Here is a 23,326-nt window from a genome sequence, read left to right on the forward strand (position 1 = left end):
ACCACCGCTCCCGAGCAATAGTCCACACCTCGCTTATTTAACAGGGTTATTGCTGGGTTTCGGCAGGTGTGAGAGAATAAATGTCCCAGGGAATGTTTTTGGACGCGTCGCATACGGTGTTAAATGGTGTATTTTGGATTGAGTCGAAATGGAAGCAACAGGGTTGGACTTTATTTCAAACTTTATTTGCCCTTTCAACGCAAGTGACAGGCAGTCTGCGGACGAGGAATGAGTGTGAGAGGAGAGGGGTAAAGGGAATATAAAAAAGAAGAAGTCTGACTGCATCTACAGCAGTCAAGCACTAAAATTATGACGTTTCTTCCGCCCTGAACCATGGGGGATTCAGAGATGGACTGTCCTGCTAAGAGACATATTGAGAGGATAATCCAGCCTTTGTTTAATTCCAGCAGCCTGAGTCTTTTAGCTTTTTTTCTTCTCGCTGGAATCGCGCTTGGCAGGGTCCAGGACTAAGGGCGGCTAAGATTGATGCTTCTTGTCATTGATAGGAAGTAGGAACCGCTAGGCTTCACTGCAAGCCCATGTCCTCATCTCAGGACTCGGCGGGACACTGCATAGTTTGGCAGGGTCTATTCAGGAGGGAAGCCCCGTTAATGGTGAGAACCAATGCCACAGAGCCCCGCGTTCCCAGCAAGAGCAGAGAAACGCTGAGGACGGTACTTCCATCTGGCCTCCAGCGAGCCTCCAGCGAGCCTCCAGCGAGCCTTCAGCTCACACTTTCTTAGGAATAACAAGCATGAGTGCACACTAATCAGGTGATGGACAGTTTTGACACTTTATATGAGACTCTTCGCACAATAAAAATGACAGCAAAAGTCATTCATTCAAATCCCTAAAATATTATGTTTATGTTTACCTAATAAGGACCTCTAGTGGCTGCGTGAATCATGACTGTTGTCAGTCTGGAACAAAGGTGGAAGTAGCGGTAATCTTTGTTTTAGCGAAATGTGGGTGTTGTTTCAGCATTACTCACAGCATTGAAAAAGTACATATTTAAAGGGTAACTTTGGTATTTTTCAATCTGGACCCTATTTTCCTGTATTTTTTTCTATGGAGACAACAATTTTTGAAATTGATCCAGTATTGAGGGATAACGAGCTGCGAGGGCAAGTGAGCAGCGTCAGTGTAACGTTACGTCCACTAAAAGTGCTTGTTTTTGCCATTACAGGCTTAGATTGTTATTACAAGTGTCTGATAACATTATGGAAAGGCACCTAAAAAGAAATAAAACCTTTTCTTACCCTTTCTCTTGATACGATCTGTTTGTTATTGTGTCCAAGTCCCGCTCAAGGAGAAGTCTCGTTGTGAAATCTGAATATCCGTCTACTCTGGCTCAAATAAATACGGGCGGCCATCGAATTCAAAGACTTCATCCACATTGTGGATATCAACTAAATATTCAGCCATGACATTGAAAATCTTTTAGATAACACTAAGCAACACTTTCTGTACTCCAACACAACAAACTCTGCCCGGCTGGCACTCCAATTCCCCCATGGATGTATTCCACCGTTGTCCTCCGGCAACACGTCACCTCGCCAGATTTCAGAACGAGACTTCTCCTTAAGCGAGACTCTTTCCATAACGTCAGACACTTATAATAACAATCAGAGCCTGTAATGGTAAAAACAAGCACTTTTAGTGGACGTAAATGACGGTGCCAGCTTGCCCCAATAGCACCATATTGGAGCCTGTGAGCAGCTGTTGTCTGCAGCGCTCTCCCTCAATTTCAGAAATTGTTGTCCCTAGTAGTCAGTTATCCACAAAACATTAGGGGGTTGAAAAGGTTGAAAGACACGGAAGTTACCCCTTAAATTCAACAGCATCATCTCTTCTCAGACAGAGTATTCAGAGTAACAGCGACACCGTTTCTGAGATGAGAAGAGATGTTGCGGTTAACCTTTTTAAAAGTCATTTTTCCATTCTCCTCCATTGGTTTTGGGTGGAAGCAGATATCTCTAAACCTGGACAAATAAATCAAAAATGTCTGCATGGGCACATACCACTATAGGGGTAAGTAAAGGGGTAATTTGGATGACAGTTTCTTTTGATAAGTGGCTGTAGTATAAACATGATCATAAACATTATATATCCAATTGTATATTGTCATGTATTATTGTTTACATGGTCTCCCGCAATACTAAACGCTGTGCAACTAAAATAAGCCTTACTGTTCTGGTATTCACCGCCGGGATTCACCACGCTGCGAGAAGAGGTCTGGCAGCAGGGGGTGATGTCATTCTACGATTTCAGGCCATACTGTTGAATTATATCATGACACATAATCAAGGGCTATAAGTCATCATCAGTCATGTTACGTGACAAAGTTAGACTTTAACAGAGTCTGTTTACATCCACCTCAACCCTGTCACGAGCAGTGCTTACATAACCAGAGCCATATAAACGCAAGAAAGCAAAGTCCTACACAGCTTCATAAATGTAGCGGCCTGCAGTAAGTGCCGATAATGATCAATCTGTACCTTGATAACGCTGCCATAAAAAGAAAGTATGACCAGTCAAGAAGAAAAATAATCAGCAGAGATGGAGGTCTAAATCCACTCTCTATAAGCAGCAAACCTTATGACATGCTTTTACATTTACATCAATCAGCTGCCAAATCATCACCCTCAGCGACAAACTCCTGGCACTAACAAACGGCGTCCTTCATGTGCAGCCCTCTGAGTGGTGGGCCGCCCTGTCAATCACAGAGGTAATGGCGTGTGAACAGCCCTCCAGTGTTTGGATTGGAGGGCTCTTGGATGGGGCGCCAACCCAAACAGCGAGCGCCGGACTCGGTGGGACAGTCGGCCAACTCCCCTCTGCCGCTGCCATACTTCATGCTGTCCACACAGCTCAGTCACACACACTAAACTAAACACACTAACCCTGGTCAGGCCCACTTACAGCTCCCACATACACGGCGTAAAAACTATGTATAGAAAGTGAAGGGTGACGTAAAATGCCTTTTCTGTTGTATTTTAATATACAGTAATCAACGGTCTATCCTCAACCATTCAATTAATTCTAACTTACTGGAATCCAAAACACTCACAGACATAAAACAGTTTTATTCTTTGCTCCCTCTTTTACCGCTCTCTGTTGCAAACACAAAAGGAGTAGTTAAGATTAATGTTATAAGAAGTTTATATGGAAGATTTAAAGTGCCAAAATCAAAACAAAGAAATAAAGTGAAACACAACACCCATTGTCATATGTTTTTCCCTTTTAAGTATGCATTTACTGTCATAATTAAATGAAAAAGATATGTTAAAAGGGCAATTACTTAGCTTGTTTTATTTAACAGCTGAATTAATTGTTTGAGGTGCGGGGAAGCTATTTCTTTTCTGAAAATGAGACGAATTGTCCATGCCGAAGTTAAATTACGACACAGTAAATGCTTACATAAAATGAAAATACATATCAATGTGTATTTCATTTTATTTATTTGATTTGTTTTTATGTAGGGATAAATATTCCATATCAGTTGGGTATGTCTTTCTTAGGTAAAATTAGACAAAATGAATAATCCAGAATTAGTCAATATTTTGATTAATCAGTAATTTTTTTCTTAGTCGACTAAGATTTCTTTAGTCGATTGGTAATTTTTTATGCTTTTTTCATGCTGAATGACTTATTTCCAAGAAACTTATGAGCACATCTTTGGTAAACACCAGATTTAAAGTGATGCTTTTCAACATATTCTCATCCCAACTCGTCACATACCTCCCCTTGGCGTCACGCCCCTTGGCAATATAACCACTCTGGTTAGGTTTAGGAAAGAACTACATGTTGGGCTTAAAACTACTACATATGTACAGTGAAAATGACACTGAACGTTGTGAACAGGGGACATGAACTAAGAGCTGATTGTAACGTGACGCACGGGACACAAACAGTGGTCTCCTGGACTAAAGCCTTGTGTTTGTTGGAATTTGATAGTCATTTTTTACTTTTCCGAAGGGCCGTCCTCAACCAAATAAATCCTTAGTCGACTAACGCTCAAACGATTTTGTCGACAAATCGATTAGATGATTTAATGGACAGATCTGTAGTTTCTCCACAATGAATCACACAAAAGCACCACTTTAAATCTTGTGTTTACCAGAGATGTGCTCATAAGTTTCTTGGAAAGAAGTCATTCAGCGTGAAAAAGCATTTGGTTACAGCCAATAAGTCGATTAATAGACTAAGAGGGGCAGCCCTACTTTTACTTTTGGTTTAGATTTTAATAGCAGAACTGGGGATTTTTTTACAACCTTTCTGATCACTTGACTCCCATTTCTTGACCTAATGGACTTCCTTTCTACCAATGTTACCTTGTCTCACAGATACCACCAGTTAACATTGCTTAATAAAAAGTTATCATGGTGAATGGTGAGACCTACGGACACCCAAGTTGTGAAACAAAACTTAAAGTAATCCACATGTGAGGCATTACCGCTCATATTCATCCTTCACGTTCTCACTTCATCCCTCCGATCAGTGGAGGTTTGTCCTCAGCGGTGGAAACTCTCCTGGTCTGTCAGCAGAGGGAAGTCTGTCCGTGCAGCGAGGGGAGTAAGCGAGGGCATCAGTCAGCCGGACGGTGGCCTCTGCTGAGCTCAGCGACCCTCTCAACCATCATAACACATCTTCTTTTCCACACGTTGTTTAAAAGGTGCACATACAGGCCCTGTGGACGTTATCCCTTTGTGATGTCTAGGTTCAATCAGAGCAGTGTCTCTCTCTGCAGACAGAGAGTGAGAGCACAGTGACCTATAGATCACTGTTGATGTTATCTCTGCCTCCCATGAGGCCTTTCACTTCTGCTGCCGTGAGCGAGACCCCCACATCCTGACCAAACCACACCGACAGAACCAGCAAACCAAGTGGGGGCCCGGATTCTTTTGTCGGCCCTGCAACCTGCACCGGGCCAGGAACTCACCGTCACGGTGAAGATTTATGGAGCCCCGGGGCCGCCCGGGGGCAGGTTAAACCCCACCACCTCCGCCCTGCCACACAGCCCCGAGGACCTCCTCTTTAAACAATAACATCCACATCGGCTGCGTCTCCTCGGGGGAGCTGAGCACATCTGTTTGCTCTCGGTCTGCTGCTGTCTGCAAGGCCGGACACAGCAAACAGATATAGAGGATGTAGTGAGGTGCTAGGAAAGCAAAAAAAAAAAAAAAACGTTGCAAAGTTTTGCTCATTGGAAGGAGCTGAGGGCCGTCAACAGGGAAAACTGGTCAATACATAAACCTGGAACTTCTGTGAATATACATTTTTTCAGCTCCAATTTTTGGAGTGGTATGTTTTTACAATTTGTTTACGTATCTTCCTGTCCATACTAGGGATGTAAGAAGAACCGATACTGATAAAATGTGATGGTACTCATTTCTCACTACTCACTCTAGTACCGCAGGTACCAAAGTTACCGGGGAACTTGAGACTAACAACGTCTAAAATCCAAAAGGACGCAGTCAACTCACTATCGACTTTTCCGGGGGACGCACACACACTATTTTTTCTCTGATAATGCTACATAGTGAACAACAAATCTGTGTTGAAATGGGCAGGATGAGAGCTAGCAAATGTTAATGGAGGTTGCATTGAGTTTCATTTGTGAAGATACTGGCATCATATGAAACTAGAAAACCTAAGGAATCTATTGGCACCAACTGTAACCGCTTATCCTATTCAGGGTCGCGGAGCCATCCCAGCTGACATTGGGCGAAGGCGGGGTACACCCTGGACAGGTCGCCAGCCTATCACAGGGCTGACACATAGAGACAGACAACTTTTCACGCTCACATTTACACCTACGGGTGACCTAACCTGCATGTCTTTGGAGAATTGGCGCACCCGGAGAGCTAATACGGGGAGAACATGCAAACTCCACACAGAAGGGCCCCAAGCCGGATTCAAACCTGTGACAACTCTTGCTGTGAGGCGACAATGCTAACCACTGCACAGAAATTACCCTCCAAACTTACACTGAATTTTGGTGAGGAAAAACTGGCATGACCATTTTCAAAGGGGTCCCTTCACCTCTTACCTCATGATATGTGAATGAAAATGGGTTCTCTGGGTACCCACGAGTCTCCCCTTTACAGACATGACTTGTTTTTTACCATGGTATTGAAAATCGTGGAATTTCACTGGCATCGGGATCAACTACAAAATTTCTGTTATCGTGACATCCCTGGTGCATACATGTCTTCATATGCTTTTATATTGCCTGACACAACACATTTCATCATTGTCACACAAGAGGTAGTAACCTCACAATCAGGATTTGCAGGTTAAACAGCCATCACAGGAGATAGCTACCTAAAGGGTAGGAAAGGAATGCCAAAATACACAGACGCTAATGTGCAGCAGAGACAGACTGGAGGCACAGTAGGGTGGAGATTTTGTGGCTTCAGGCTGTTTTATTACAGCACCTGACAAATGCAAACAATCTTATTATATTATACTAATATTAAAGGCACTTATAGACTGTGCAATTACAACAATATTACAAGTTCATTGTCTAATGAGACTTTATCACTATCAGACTTTACGATATGAACTTTGAGGCATGTCAAATAATCGTGGCACTATGATAAAAAATCTGATTTAAGTATGCCAGAAACTGGCATCACTGCTCCCGTGTTATTGCAGTCATTTGAGTCCGTGTGTCAAGGTCATTCAAATGTTTGAGATTCCAGATTTGCATCATCTTGAACCACGAGTGGCGATTGTCTATGCAGATTAAGACCTAATACCAAACAAAGGTCACAAACATGGTCTCATTTTCACAAGCTTTTTGCAAAATATTTCTGTCAATGCAGAATCCTGAAATTCATCCTGCTTACGCGTTTTGAAAATGTAGTAAGCTTGCTGCGGTAGTTGGTGATGTTATACGGTCTTTGGGAATACACCGATTAGATTACCTGCCCAACGCCCCAATGCTTTTTTTCCATTTTTGCGCATCAGTATCCGTGTTCATCAAATAGAAAAACTCTTATTTGTGAAATACTAAGCGTGTTATCAATACAAAGTCGGACGATGGCTGCTACAATTATAAACTGAAAGTGAAAGAGTCTGCTCCACACAGCACCAGCAGAGTAGCAGGAGTAAGATTTCACACTAGACGAGAAAAGGTTGACAGACAAGACGATGGCGGAGGATTTGGTGTCAAAGCAGAAAGCAAAAGTGCTTATTTGGCAATATTTCGGATTTAAACCCAGTGCTAGTAGGGAACCTGATGACGTTAATGAGGCAATCTGTGGTAAGAAGCCGTGCGGAGGACAGAATGGTCACAGCCGGTGGGGGTGGAGCAGCGGCGCCAGGTGGAAAAGCTCGACCAGAGAGGCCAGACACACATCCATCCAACGTTAAACATCAAAGTAAGCGCGCTACATATATTGAGCGTCATCTTTTCCTGTAAAATGTCCGGTGTAATCTGTAACACCAGTGATGTCAGGAGTTTATTAACCGGTGGGAAAATTTCCTCACCGCGGCGTCCCTAAAATGTAGTAAAACAATAAAACTTTTGGCTGTAGAGCTGGCACTTTTATGCTTCGGAGAGTCTTAAAAGGGGATGAGGAGACTGTGAAGCATGTCCCGTGGGAAAAGAGGGAAATATGAAATGCTGATTTTGCAAATTGAGTTTGAGGTAAATCTGTTTTTTGCATCTCTACATGTTATATTCTGATTGGTAGGTCTGTAAACGTGTGTTGTAGCAGCAGTCTTAAATTTCTGACACTAAATTTTGACGGCCTGCGTTTTGATCGCTGAAGCTCTAAATTGGCAGCTGCGTCTTTGAGTACCACCTTAGACCACTGTTTTTGATTGACGACCAAAGATTTCTCTCATGACGCCATCATTCTGCACTGCAAGAAAGATGAGCAGACGAGAGAGGGCGATCGGAGAAGAGGAGAGTTTAAGTTTAGCGGTGAGGATATCAAGTGAATCTACAGTAGAGATTGCAGTTAGTGCCCAAATAAAAGCTGCAGCTCTTCAAGACCAACAGAAGTTTCGATGTCTTGTTTCCCGGCTACTGAGCAGAGTGATGATGGGAGCATAGAGGCGACGTTGGACAGAAGCTTGCATGCAATGCATCCTGGTACATGTGACCTCCGTGAGCAGAAGAACTCAGCATTCTGGGTCTATATAACACGCACGGAGGATTTTATTGCCTCAATTGATTACATTGACCATCAGCACTGATTGGACAGCCACATAGACAACATATTGTCACTCCCAACTCGTAGTACCGCCGCTTGGTCAGTGCCCCTCTGCATTTTGGACGGACAGGGGACGGCGTGTCAATATACGCTTGTTACATACAGTAGTGTCCTTTCAAAATAATCTTCCGTTTTCAAAGGAAGTTAGGTTTAGGCGACACAACCACTTAGTTAGGGTTAGGAAACTGTCGAGGTTGATGTTTACTTAACTGACTCGCGACTCACGTGACTCACAGGACAGGCGATACCGACGGGTCACGTGACTAACGACTGACGTAACAAAATAAGTCAACGTTACTTTTAGTTTCACATGGGACACGAACACCGGTCTCCTGGTTGAAAGTCTTGTGTTTGTTTGACCCATCCACCTCCTTAGTGGACTCTCACCCTGTTAATACTACATCACTTGCTTCGACCGTCGAATAACCCCGCCGGTGGGTTTATATTGGAGTTAGTTGATAGCCCGGTTCGTCACATACTGTTGCGTCATGGTGCGTCGGTTTCCAATGCCGAGGGGCGCTTATCAAACGTCGGTATTCGACGAGTTGGGGTTGAGAACGGGTTGACATAAAAAAAGGTGCCGAATCTTCCCTTAAAGGAGGTAATTATACTAATTTACGGGACCTTTAAGTGATTCTCTGATGTTTCTGGGCTATAAGCGTAACACAGAGCAGCAGCCAGTGTGGTGAGACGACTGCAGCGTAACTCCATTACCTCACATATAATCAGAGTACGGACAGCTGACTGGCTGATTAATGGCCTGAGCCTCGACTGGCATGCCTGGATATAGATGCCGCTCGAGAGCAGAGCTGCTATTAGTGGCGCTTGCGATATGAGGTTAGAATAAACAGAATCAACAGGCCTGTCAACAACATGGCCGCATCCGAACCAAGTCGCCCTCCTGTTCACCCAAAACCATCTGGTTCCAGAATAGAAAAGTTTTGAACATATATAGTCTGTCTGACGGGGGGAAAGCAGCAGACAAAATGTGGGCGAAATTGGAATTTGTTTTCTACTCTTGTCAGTCACCAGGTTATTAAACCAATGTGTTTAGAAATGGTGGTTAAACGCGTAGCAGAGGTCATATTATTTCAGGGGTTAGAGGAGATAGACTGTCAGCAATTGAAAACGTCCATCTTCTCTTCTTCAAAGACAAGTTAAAACCAGTGAAAATGCAATAAGAACAGATCATTATAAAAGCAAGACTCACTAAACCTGCACATTATTCAATTCAGGGACATGAACCGATGAGTTTAAGCAAATATTGATGTCATGAGTTTAGATAAACGAGCACTTCATTTGAGTCTGTGTGTGCACAAAGGTCATTCAAATGTTTGAGATTCCACATTTGCCTCGACTTGTACCACGAGTTGGGTTTGTCTATACAGATTCAGACCTGATGCCAAACAAAGGCCACAAACAAAGTCTAGTAGTCACAAGCTTGTTATTAATACTTCTGCCAGTGCAGAATTGTGATTTTCATCCAAATGCCTGCAGACAGGAGCAGCTCACTTCCCTTTTAATCTCTTGTTATCTCCAAGATCACATCATCTGGGCGAAGAGTGAAGCCAAGTGGTGATGTCTCCTCAGTAAAGATGGCGTGAGCTGTCCTTTCTTTCATGTGGGAGTCATGAGAGGGAAACTATGAAAATAAGGGGCCGTAAAACTGGTCGAACTGGAAAATAATATTCTACACGGAGGGCTAATAAGGGCTTCTATTTCCCAGCAGAGGATGTCACTTTTGCAGTTTTCTATTGTAATATTTCCCTTATTATTGCAATATTAAGATTTATAGCTCATGTGTCTTGACACAATAGGGTTAGAGATGCAGTGCTCCTGCTGTTTTGAGGGGAAAACCAGCGAGATTGTTCCAAGACATGAGGGATGACTAATGATATAAATAGTCATGGGAAATAAGTTAAGTATAAGTTAATTTGCTCTGGTATTGATGGTAAATTGTATAATGCTATCAAAGCCCCTGTTGCATGTTTAAAGTTAAATAATCTCAGGAGTGGTTGGTTTCCTGCTCCGTTTGGGGTGAAGCATGGAGATGTTCTCTCTAGGGCTGTCAATCGATTAAAATATTTAGTCACGATTAATCATACATTTTGTATCTGTTCAAAATGTACCTTAAAGGGAGATTTTTCAAGTATTTAATACTCTTATCAACATGGGAGTGGGCAAATATGCTGCTTTATGCAAATGTATGTATATATTTATTGCTGGAATCAATTAACAACACAAAACAATGACAGATATTGTCCAGAAACCCTCACAGGTACTGCATTTAGCATAACAAATATGCTCAAATCATAACATTGAGAACAAATTAAATTGAGGAACCTGGATCTGTCTTGGTGGCTTGAAGGTAATATGTTGAGTTGGCATTTGGGCAAAGAGAACATACAGAATATGCTAAATATAATCAACAGAAATAGTGACGTTTATAAAGTGATTCTAGATACTATAAATTGGAGGAGGAGGGATTTGTACGTACAGTAGATCAGTGCAGAGTCAAAGTGAAAAAATTTTGACATCGATATATTAAAGTCTGTGATTCCCTGCATCGAAGTGGTAGCTCTCGAGACGAAAAAGATTAATTCGCTCCTTTGTACACGCCCCTCAGCAACTTTTCTTTTTTTTTTTTAAATTTGGTCCTCTTTAATTTGTGCGCTGTGAAACCGAACCAGAATAAACAGAAAACTAACCAAAAGTATCAATTTCACTCTCATTCGGTCTAGCCAAATGTACTATGGCTTGTGAAAGTGCCCTCAAATAAACAAATCAATCAATCAATCAATCAATCAATCAATCAGTCAATCAACCTAAAGCAGCGTTATGACAATTTGATTCTCATTAAAACTGCTGAAAAATACTTTCTGCCCACATCCTACATCTGTCTCATTCCTCAGGGCTTCCTTATAGGAAACATCCATCCCACACCGGGAGGGTTTTGGTTGAACCTCTAGAAAAAGCCGGAGGTCAAAACCAAGTTGACCGAGATGACCTCGGCTGACCAGAGTGACGAGTGAGGACCGTGCTGAGCCGGTGCTGCGGTCGTGGAGAGCTGCTTCGCTTTGGTAACAAGGGGAAAAGCTTATATCCTGAGTGAGCGCTGCGGGCGCTCAGCACCAGACAATTATCTGCGACCCCACAATGTTCCATAATAACAACGCCAACAGGCTGAAAGAAGGGGAAATGAAAGTAAGTGGAAAGGTTCTTTTTTTTCAGACGTAAAAATGATTCTGCAGTTCAAAAATAAAAGATATCCGACCAAATAACCCAGAGCAGAAATGTGATACTGTGAGCGTCATGCCTCTGCATCGCCAGACAATGAGGGCACGGGAGGGAACACACACTTCATTCAGACACACATTACAGCTGTAATACCGCAAATAAGGTCACACACATTCAGCCTAGTTTCCTAGATTATCAAAACATGAGTCTGGAGTTTTGAAAATGAGCATGATTTGTCCCCTTTAATGCCTGTTGGATGCATGACTAAAGGAGTAATTTAAGGAGCATTTTAAGGATAACAACAATGAAAATAAATACAGAAATATGAACGTACAGAAAAAAAGAAGAAAAAAAAAGAACAGGACAGTGAGTCTCTGCTTTTGATTTAAAATGTGTTTAAAAACTGGTCAATTTTAGTACATAAATATCTTTATTATTGGAATTTTTTTTTTTATTTTGATTACAGCGCTGAACAATTTGTTGAATAATTGATTAGTTCATATCCAGTTTACTTTCAGTTTCAGGCAGACTTTGGATTTAATTATTTTGGTTTAAAGGGCAGACAGCTACAAGTATTGATTTGTCATGCCAATGCACCACAGTGATACTTTCACTGTCCTTGGTCTTTGTCTTGTACATACCTGCACATAAAAGTCCCATTAAAACTTGGATTTTTGAGTGTGAATATGTGTCTAAGAAATCTGGTTTCTCCTGCAGAAATCTCCCTCAGGTTCTCTTAATTTGATTTACACAATCTAAACAATGTTTTAAGAAAACCATGTTACTACAGAAGACTGAAAATAAGCTGCTTATCTTTACTGTAAACTTTGTATTACTAGAGGGATGCTGTGTTTTGTTGCTGGCAGTTATTATACTTATGTTGATCAAGAAAAATGAATCCATTTGTGATAATACAGTCGATCTATTAGGATTCTGTGACATAAATTGTCAAGATCTTTATGTCAACATACTTTAAATGTGCATTATAATGTGGATGTGTCCAATATAAACTTCAAATCTCTTTATTCTTTTCACAGAAGCAAGGTATCCTCATTAATGTGACGCAGCAACATGCTCTTAAATCCAATAAGATCGGCTTCTCTGTGGCGTCATCGTGTTCTCAAGAATGTGTCATCACACATACACAGACACCACAATGACAATAATAATGTCCAATATGCCCAGTGCTGTGGTGGTGGCAGTTAAAAATACCCTCAGTGCATGTTTAGAAGCAGAGTGGTGCTTTAGAGTCAAACTATAGTCACCTCAAAATCATGTCGGGCAGTTCTTGGCGAGACGGTTTCAAAGCGCTGCAGCTTCTGTTTCGCCAGATTCTGAACTTTCAGCCAAAACTGTGTGGACTAGACGGCGGGCAGCTTGATGTGCCACTGACACAAATAAACACCAGTGCAGGCCACAAATAAATACCTCTCCTCCGGTATGCTGAGTGGCAGCCGCTCGTGCATAAACACACACGAGAAGAGTTGTTTTTAAAAGATGTCGCGCCAATACTGTAGAAATAGACGGTATATGTTTTTTATTTCTGCTTTAATAGTGATGCTGCAGGACGTCACTGCTTTAGAGCTGTGACTATATACAGCTTGTTGCTCTGAGAGCTCCGGGTTAAGACCACAGCCCTCTGGAGACCACGGCCTCTCACATCTGCACAGCTCTAAACCAGCTGCATGTAACTCAAAAATAATTGCTTCCTCCACAAGGTCCAGGACAGCATGATGTGTGTGCTATCTTGCGTGCTCCTCCCTGCAGAGACGGCAACTAAATCAACATATTACAACCATTTATTATCAACTGGCTTTGTAGTTTTTTTTTGTTAGTATTATCTGAGTGGCACGTGAAAGAGGAAGGGGACACCGTCATTGTTATCATTTTAAATGTGTAAAAACTTACAGAGTGCATCTTCGAAGCGTGGATGAGATGCTCGTTTAGTCATATTTTGAAGAAAATATCAGTTTGAAACACTGAGCATTTTTATGATCAGTGGAGAAGAGAATTTTGCTGCAGGCATGGATTGAAACGTTTCTACTGACATTTTAATACTTTTCCACCAGGAAAAGTGGTCACTATTCAAATCCACAGTAAACACCATAAATCCAAGTGGACCACAACCGCCGTGCTCCACGAAGGAGCTGTCACATCTACTCTTTCGTAAGGATGAACACTCACGACAACACAAAAAAACTGCTCTTCGGTGCATACCCGTTTCTGTATAAAAACGCAGTGCAGAAACCACACAGCAATGAGTGCTTGCCAACAAAACTACTACCAAAAAAAAAACAAGAATAATGTGAAAAAGTTCTCATAAACTACACATATTAGCTGGGAATACCTATATTCTTCCTTGTGGGTTGTGTACATCAGTGTGAGTGTGTTGTGCTGGCACCATGAGCGAAGCGGTGGACCCAGTAGAAGCAGAAGTCCACGCCCAGGAAGGTGAGCCACCAGGTCCAGGCAGAGTCCCACGGCAGCTCCACCAGGCAGTACCGGTCCCACACGTACATGTAAGCAGTCAGCTCACAGCCTCTCATGAACATCCTGAGGGAGTCCAGAGTGTGCACAGGTTAGTACAACATGCAGTTCATGTTACAGTTGCACTGTTCAGTTGAAACGGACAGTCCCGGTGCTCTCGCTCCACCAGACACCTTTGGGTGTTGTGTCTATTTGAGCAACGGCTTAGGTTTGATGTCAGAAGTGGGAGGCACACAGTCAAGTATGCTATTTCCTGCATACATATATATACACATCTATATCAATCTAGCAAATAACAAATTATGATGACATTGGCATTTGTGTGCTTCCCAAAAATAATGGTACTATAACTCAGGGGTTCTCAGGGATTAATCATATGCTTACTAACATTTCTACTCTTAGAGGTCATTGGAACTATTTGTATTCTAAAACGTTTCAACCTAAATAATTCAAACAGAGGGTGATTTTATTCAAATTGCATTTAGACTCAACTTAACAGCATATATAATCTACATTTCAAGTAACTGATCTCAAAAGCTTTCAGAAAAATTAACAGTAGCAAGACTGGCATAGTCCTAATAAATCCAGGTGTTTAAACTCACCAGTCTAAAGGTGACTTTCAATAAGTGCTTCAACTTTAAAATAATCAACTTATTGCTGTGTGTCACAATCATATCAGAGTTTCTATTGGCCCAAAGCTAACATGGGTGGGAGTACTGGACAAAATATGGTTGTCTATGCCCATCTGTAGATATGCACTTTTTAATGATACAAAACTATGTTATAATTTATAGCAAATTATTTCGACAGAATTGACAGAATGCCACGGACGCCCGGGGGTCCCCGGACCCCACTTTGAGAATCCCTGCTCTAATTGAATAACACTATGTACCACCTGATGCACCTACTTCCTGTTGCCCTCATCACATCACATCAGGTAATGGTCCTTTAAACAGCAATATTTAAAGTTACAACAATTAAAAAAAACAAAAACATTTCCGGTCATGCACGTGCCATATTTTTCATTCAAAACAAGAAAGGCAGCTATGATAATGATAAAAATGTGTGATTAAAAAAAGATTTAAAAAAAGTCAAATCAAGTAGCACGTATGGTGTAAACATTTTCAAACCAAAATTTTACCACGAGGGTCGCATTTGACTCAGCAGCTGCTCAACCAAAACTTGGAGGAGCTAGCGTTTCCTTTAACCCCGCCTCCCAGCCTCGGTCTGGGTCTCATTCACATGAACAAAGGAAGAGAAATATCTGGATTCTGCTATTAGTGCATTTTACAACTTTAAGGACCTAATGATTTAAATAAGGGCTATTCAAGTGCTCGTATGGGAAGTTGATTCACCTCAAAAAAATGATCCACTAAGTTACAGACGTCTCTTTCCAAATGTAAGTCTATGGGAAAAAGTCCTTTTGGGCCGAATGGCTTCATGTGACAGACCCCGTAAGTTGTATTTCCACCGTTTGGCCACAATATATAAAATATGTTTCAAAGACTGTCACTCTTCCTGTGGGGTTTGGACTAACATTCTTCTCTTTAATCAGCAGCTGGCATGCAAGACACGGGGACCGGACATCAGCCTTGCCTGAATTCCAACCGGTTTAAACTCTTACACTGACCGGCAGGCAAAACCGCAAATTTCTGGTATGATATGCAGCACTATTGTATCAAACAGAGTGATCTGACTATGAGCTGCCTAAACACTCACAGTGGGAGTCTGGAGATCATTCCGGCAGATATGGAGGTGAATCCATCACTGATGGTCATCACTGGGGCTCCGGTCTTCAGCAAGCCCACCACCAGCTCCAGCACCATCAGCCCTATAAAGAAAGGAGTGGCCTGCAAACACAGACACACACACACAAGGGGAATCATGATTCAGCGCTGTTACAAACTGTGAAAACAAGACAGTTCCCATATCCAATGTTGCTTTTAGCAGTTGTGTTGAGCTTGAATATTTGTCTTGGCATATGAGCTAAAAGCTTGCAGGGCTTTCATGTCTAGTGATCCATAATGTTTGTTTCACTGTACCAATCTGGCGCAACTGGTCTAAAGCCGCAATGTATTGGCAGACTGGAGATCACAAACATTTGTCTGACCAGAGCTGCACTGGAGGAAGAAATTACCTCATTGGTTGCTTTAACCATCAATGTTAACAAACCACACCATGAAACTGAATTGTCTTGATGTTCACTGATAAAATACAGCAAAGTGAAGCCAATGCTTAAGTGTCTTAAACTTGCATTCTTTCTAATAGCCAGCAGGGGGCGACTCCTCTGGTTGCAAAAAAGAAGTCTGATTATATAGAAGTCTACGAGGAAATGAGTCTACTTCTCACTTGATTTATTACCTCAGTAAACATTGTAAACATGAGTTTATGGTCTCAATCGCTAGTTTCAAGTCTTCTTCAATACAGCATGATGTTCATTTGGTAAATTATCGTCCCATTTAGAGTCAAATAGACCATAAAACAGGGGATGCTTTAGGGCGTGGCTACCTTGTGATTGACAGGTTGCAACCACGGCGTTGTCTGGTCTGGGAGTTGTCTGTGTTTTCGTCTTAGAACTTTAACCTTGCCTAAAAATGTCTTATTCAGCATTTGGTTGTACTCCACCCTCTCCTGTCATTTCTGGTTGCAAAACAACAAGATGGGGTTGGTCAAAATACCGAACTTGAGGTTTCAAAACGGCAATCCACTTCTTATATACAGTCATTGACCAGCACGCTGCTTTTTAAATTCTCGAAATATTTCTTCTCATTGTAAATCTCATTCCCAAACAAATACATACATTTAAAAAAGCGATGGACTGAACTGAACGTTATCCATGTTTTTTACCCCACAAGTTTGAAATGGTGGATGGCTCTAAAGATACCCATGAGCCTCAGCTGCTGTTGCTATGGAGGAGAAGCCAATTAAATATCAGAGTTTTGTCATTAAAATTGGGAACAAAACATCACGTCAAAGTTGTCAAATTCATCAAACAATGCATAAGGTTTCTACAAAGTGTAATCTTTAGGTTCAATTTGTTGTTAGCGGAACAGTATTTTAAGCTCAGTGATTGACTGTTTCTTACCGTAATGCACACTGGGAATCGTAGTTAACATCTCTCCTTACAGGCTTTTACTTTTGACTTTGTAATCACAGTAACAGAGATTTTCTAACACAGTTGCTCATCTGTTGTACTGGTGGTTCAACCAGACAGGTTTCATGTTGGAGTAGCAGAACTGGAACTGGGACCCTGTTCTCTTGAAATAACTAATTCCACTATATGTGAAAATATGACGTTTAAAGGTGCAAATCAACAGTTGATGAAGCTCCAGTTCAAAGTGAGTACAACAATATCGAAGACATCAAAACAGTTTTGTTTTTCAAAAGAATGACCTCCAAGCTCCTGCACATTTTGTGGCAGCATGTCAGGTTGATTTTACGAGTAATTATTTTCCTTCATTTTGTTTCATGCTATAATAAGTAACTTTTAATTAACTTTCTTCAAACGAAGAAGTTCCTCTTCATCAAAATGAACTTGCTGCAGATTTTTTTCTGTATTGCCAACTTTAAACACATGTTGCAGCAATATGGCTGACCAATGTGTGGTACATCAAAGCAAACATGCAAAGGATGTCCTTCATTTCAATTAGCAGCTGTTTTTTGCACAAGATGCCACATGATTTTCTTTCTTTGGTGGCGAAAACAAAAATTTAAATGCCAAATTTCTACTTCCTAAAAGTGTCAGAGAATGGATTACATTTAGTAACTAGTTATGACAAAACAAATGGTAAGCACTAAGCAAACAGTCAGTGACGGGCCTCTATTTCTAACTATGCTGGAAACATGTAATAACCTCTTAATGGGTCTGTCAAACATGGAACAAATTAGAGAGGGACGAGGTTACCAAACAGGTCACGAGTGCGACTTCAGCGGCGTGTCAGACCTGCTGGTTAGCTTTAGCGTGAAGGCGCTCATTGACCAAGTGACTGGCCCCGCCAAGAGCGAGGAATGAAGGGCGTGACGAGACCGCAGAGGAGCACATCTGCAGGTGGGGAGGGAGGAAGTGTGTGTGCGTATGTGTGTGTGTGCGTGTGTGTGTGTGTGTGTGTGCGTGTGTGGATGGAAGTGAGAGTGAGCGTGCATGCATGCATGTGTGTGCATAATCCACATGTGAATGCTTCCACTTTAACATGCAGGTGTGTGATGTGAGTGTGTGTGAGTGTGTGTGCACAAGCAGAGGCGAGAGCACCTCTAGGGACCTGCGATCACACGCAACGCTCCCAACATCTGGCAGCAGACTGCAGAGCTGCAGCCAACATATGGGCTCGCAGCGCAGGCAGACCTCCTCCAAACCCGCTGAGAGAGGGATTATCATTCTGGACGTCGGTCTAAAACCTTCCCTCCTTTTTCTCTTTTCTCTCTCCTGTCCAGCAGATAGTTTACCTCTGCAGCCCTGCGTTCTCGACAGCTCGGGACAAAATTATTCAGCAGAGCAAGTTGATTCTCTGCTGTGCAAAAAAAAAAAAATAGGCAAGGTTCATCCAAAATTCCACACTAACTATTAACTATTTAGTACACTAAAACAGTATGTGAGATTTTTTAGTATGTATGAAACAAATGGTACGCAAATTGCATACAATTTCCGGTGAAATATTACAGTATGCAACGCTGGACTATACGGCAGTATAAATATCCCACAATGCAATGCGGTAGGGACACAACGTTCATTACGGACAGCTCTGTAACATCAATAACACTTTAACTGTACAATTTCACTTTGCTAGGTGTAATATATATATATCTTATTTTAATTCAGACCTCAATTCTCACAAACCATCGTTTTGTTCATGAGGTTGGCACGGGTTACCATGGTTACACATCTCTAACCGGCAATGAGGCGCTCAGGAAGTGAAGACGTAAATTACTGCTAAAGATAAATACTACTGTGTATTCACACAAAAATATGTTGAACGATAGTACACCAGTTGAGTATGTAGTGTATGTGATTCAGGACGAAGCCCTTCTCTTTGTTTTCATCAGTCTCCTTTTTTTTTTTACTATTTCTCTTCCTTTATTTTTGCAATTTATCCTCCATCTTTGTTTTTCCTGCGATATTTCCCCCTCAAGTATACTTTTCTATCTTGCGTGCGCTGAAAATATCTCTTCTTGTGTTTTTATCTTTTTTTACAAACAAACTAAAAGACTATTTTATACTGCAGCATACTTGCATTCTGTGGGGACCGTTTGTTGTGGCATCTAATAATTTTATTTTATTTTCCTCTGGATTCGGGCCTTACGTGGAGCATGACATTTGCAGACCAGATGTCTGCATTTTCCCCAAACTGCCTTTTTATAAGGTCACGGATGACTGACGCTGGCTGACAACATGCAGGCTGACAATACACTTTCATCACGGCTGTCTGACAACAATATTGTGTTTGAGACCTGGCAGCAACCCACGGAGCCATAATTCCAAACAACTCCAAAATTAGAAGATTGTGTTTTGTTTTTTCTAATTAATTTGGCCTGCTGGGAACAGAATAATTAATGACACATCACTAACTGTAAGGAGTGCTGAGTCACACACACCCATGCAAACTTTTACCACCATCAAGCTCTGCAGCAACAACAAATTTGTTTAATCACGTTTGGTAGTAGTGGATTATAAGGACTCCTGCTGTGAGGGTAATTGTTCGCCTCCCCCGATGTGCCTCATAAAAGCTCATAACAAACATGTGCTGTTAAACCTGCACCAGACATTCAGCTGCAATAAATGGCAACTGAGACGCTGTAAACTGACAGTAAGAAGCAGAAGAAACCCCAAACTTGTTTTTAAGTTGTGCATTAAGTAGACGTGGGAAATTATTCACTAGATTTCAGGAGCATTTGAGGTCTACTGAAGTCTGACTGCTAGTTAGATCTCAAATCCCCAGATGACAGGATCATGAGATAAGTATTTTGTAACTGATTTGTTATTGCTTTAACAAGTGTGTCTGTGTGTGAAATTACTATTTTGTGTGACTTGTCTTACTGTATACATGTGATTTGTCAGCCCTCACACTAAATGGCGTATGAATGACACGGTAATTTGTAGGTCATTTTGGGTGAAATAAGAACAGTACAGTACAGTACTTGAGTAAACTGTGTTACATTCCACCAGTGCATATATGACAAACAAAAGCAACACTTGAGCAGCTTGAACCAGTGAATGTTTGACTATTTTGTTTGAAAAATTAATAAATAATTAATTGATTAATCATTGCAGCTGTAGTTGGTACTTGCATAATGAATTATTTTTATATGAACTTGGCTGACACAAAGCAGGACAGAGGACAGGAGGAAGGACTGATACTGACTGATGTCTGTGTTCTTCAGTCTTCACACAGGAATGATTAATTTTATTGACATTCTAGATTAGTTTCTCGTTAGATATCATTGAGTTTATAGAGTGATTCGCTGTTGTAAAGATTACTGTTGCTGCTCTAGAAACATTTAGTTTTTTTAACCATTACTAAATTCTAATCCTGTTATGATTTTATTCTTTTTTTTTAAATAATACATTAAAAATCAATTTAGTCATGAAAAAAATAACCGATAAGAGTATCAAAAGGAGTAGCTGTATTAATAAAATCCTAACCGTACCCATCCCTATCCAGCCCCAACATTGTCCCGCTAGCTGTGCATTATCACCATTATTATTATTGTGGGTTTTTCTCTCTTTAACGGAACGTTACCAACAACTTTGCCTACGTCTGTATATACAGACGTAGGCAAAGTTGTTGGTACTCTTCCGTTAAAGAGAGAAAAACCCACAAAGGTCACTGAAATAACTTGAAACTGAGAAAAGTAATAATAAATAAAAATGTATTGAAAATTAACTAATGAAAATGAGACATTGCTTTTGAATTTTGGTTCAACAGAATCATTTTAAAAAACAAACTAATGAAACTGGCCTAGACAAAAATGATGGTACTCTTAACTTAATATTTAGTTGCACAACCTTTTGAGGCAATCACTGCAATCAAGTGATTTCTGTAACTCTCAATGAGACTTATGCACCTGTCGACAGGTATTTTGGCCCACTCCTCGTGAGCAAACTGCTCCAGCTGTCTCAGGTTTGAAGGGTGCCTTCTCCAGACTGCATGTTTCAGCTCCTTCCACAGATGTTCAATAGGATTTAGATCAGGGCTCATAGAAGGCCACTTCAGAATAGTCCAATGTTTTGTTCTTAGCCATTCTTGGGTGTTTTTAGCTGTGTTTTGGGTCATTATGCTGTTTGAGGACCCATGACCTGCAACTGAGACCAAGCTTTCTGACACTGGGCAGCACATTTCGCTCCAGAATGCCTTGATAGTCTTGAGATCTCATTGTACCCTGCACAGATTCAAGACACCCTGTGCCAGATGCAGCAAAGCAGGCCCATAACATAACCGAGCCTCCTCCATGTTTCACATTAGGTACAGTGTTCTTTTCTTTGGATGCTTCATCTCTTCGTCTGTGAACATAGAGCTGATGTGACTTGCCAAAAAGCTCCAGTTTTGTCTCATCTGTCCAAAGGACATTCTCCCAGAAGCTTTGTGGCTTGTCAATATGCATTTTGGAAAATTCCAGTCTCGCTTTTTTATGATTTGGTGTCCTCCTCGGTTGTCTTCCATTAAGTCCACTTTGGCTCAAACAGTGACGGATGGTGCGATCTGACACTGATGTAAATTGACCTTGGAGTTCACCTCTAATCTCTTTGGAAGTTGTTCTGGGCTCTTTGGTTACCATTCGTATTATCCGTCTCTTCAATTTGTCATCAATTTTCCTCTTGCGGCCACGTCCAGGGAGGTTGGCTACAGTCCCATGGACCTTAAACTTCTGAATAATATGTGCAGCTGTAGTCACAGGAACATCAAGCTGCTTGGAGATGGTCTTATAGCCTTTACCTTTAACATGAAGGTCTATAATGTTCTTTCTGATCTCCTGAGACAACTCTCTCCTTAGCTTTCTGTGGTCCATGTTCAGTGTGGTACACACCATGATACCAAACAGCACAGTGACTACTTTTCACCCTTTAAATAGGCAGACTGACTGATTACAAGTTTGAAGACACCTGTGATGCTAATTACAGGACACACCTTAGTTTAACATGTCCCTATGGTCACATTATTTTACATCTTTTCTAGGGCTACCATCATTTTTGTCTAGGCCAGTTTCATCAGTTTGTTTTTTAAAATGATTCTGTTGAACCACAATTCAAAAGCAACAGCTGATTTTCATTAGTTCATTTTCAGTACATTTTTATTTATTATTACTTTTGTCAGTTTCAAGTTATTTCAGTGACAATTGTGGGGTTTTCTTTCTTTAACGGAAGAGTACCAACAATTTTGCCTACGTCTGTATATACTATATACTTAGAATATAAACCCTATATACCTTCATTACAATGTTCAAATGTTTTGCAGCTCCAGACAGATTATTATTTATTTTTTTGCCTATAAAAATGTCTCTTTTGATAGTAAAGTTTGCAGACCCCTGCTCTAGCCTATAAGCACTTTGAGCACCTCTTCCACCTCTAAATGACAGAAAAGTTCACCTGAAGTGAGAAGGAGAGCTGAGTCTGTTACCCACCTGCTGCACATACTGAGGGACATCTTCCACTTTCTCAAAGTAGGACTCGCTCGGTGTGATCATGAAGAACATGGACCGGATCCCTGCAGACACCGCCTCAGCCATCTGTAGACAAACAGCGTCCTCAGCTCACCGCTGCTCCAGGTGAGTCTCTGTTACCTGTGCAGGTGTGTAATGTCTCACCTGGGAGGAGGAGGCGTTCCTCTCAATCTAACTCCTCTATATACTCCGTTGTGTTTCTCCTCTGCTGCAAAGTTAAGTAGGTCACTTGTGAAATGGAGAGCCAGCCAGCAGATGAGGATCTTTTCCCCACATATACAGGAAACCGAGTCGGTGACAGTTTAAAGCTGCACGATCCAGTGACTTTGTGATTATTTACCTGCTGATCTCTCTGCGTTTATAGTAGGCGATATGACAAGTCTCGTTCCGTGTTACTGTATCTCGCGAGAGTGTTTGGCTACAACTATGTTTAACTTGGCAGCCAGTTATCCAGACGTTCATGGTCACACACTCCCAGTTGTTGTTTGGCGTTCATAAAGGATTTCAGTGTAAAATGTGCTGGTGTATCTAAAGTATGAAGTTTTTTAATTTATTACTAATTGGAAGTTCCCTCCTGACCTCTGTCGTGTTTTAACCAGACACAAAAAAAGGTTAGTATCTTTATTATTTAATTATTTTAAGTGTTATTGTTTTATTAACTCAACCCACACTAAAAGATTTTTCAAATCTTAACAGATGTTGAAAATGTGAGAGATCCCACA

General features: G+C 41.3%; 1 protein-coding gene and 1 long non-coding RNA gene across 3 annotated transcripts in view; both read right to left on the reverse strand.

Annotated features, from left to right (window-relative positions):
* agmo (alkylglycerol monooxygenase) overlaps positions 1-22,975 on the reverse strand; it is a 57,871-nt gene extending 34,896 nt beyond the window's left edge. Inside the window, exons 1-4 of one of the 2 annotated variants that reach the window (XM_074652924.1) lie at positions 22,749-22,969; positions 22,566-22,670; positions 15,672-15,802; positions 13,867-14,018 (exon numbers count right to left, since the gene is read on the reverse strand). In XM_074652924.1, the coding sequence (XP_074509025.1) occupies positions 13,867-14,018; positions 15,672-15,802; positions 22,566-22,670 (388 nt within the window). In that variant the 5' untranslated portion in view covers positions 22,749-22,969. Of the gene's footprint in view, positions 1-13,866; positions 14,019-15,671; positions 15,803-22,565 lie in introns of both variants that reach the window. The other variant, XM_074652923.1, reaches the window with a different exon arrangement.
* LOC141778577 (uncharacterized) lies at positions 19,454-20,024 on the reverse strand. The gene is made up of 2 exons (XR_012596102.1): positions 19,984-20,024; positions 19,454-19,916 (listed from the first exon to the last, which is right to left on the reverse strand). It is a non-coding gene; the product is annotated as an uncharacterized LOC141778577 (long non-coding RNA).
* Positions 22,976-23,326: the final 351 nt, after the last annotated feature.

Source organism: Sebastes fasciatus, chromosome 12 (assembly GCF_043250625.1).
Source record: "Sebastes fasciatus isolate fSebFas1 chromosome 12, fSebFas1.pri, whole genome shotgun sequence".
NCBI lineage: Eukaryota > Metazoa > Chordata > Actinopteri > Perciformes > Sebastidae > Sebastes > Sebastes fasciatus.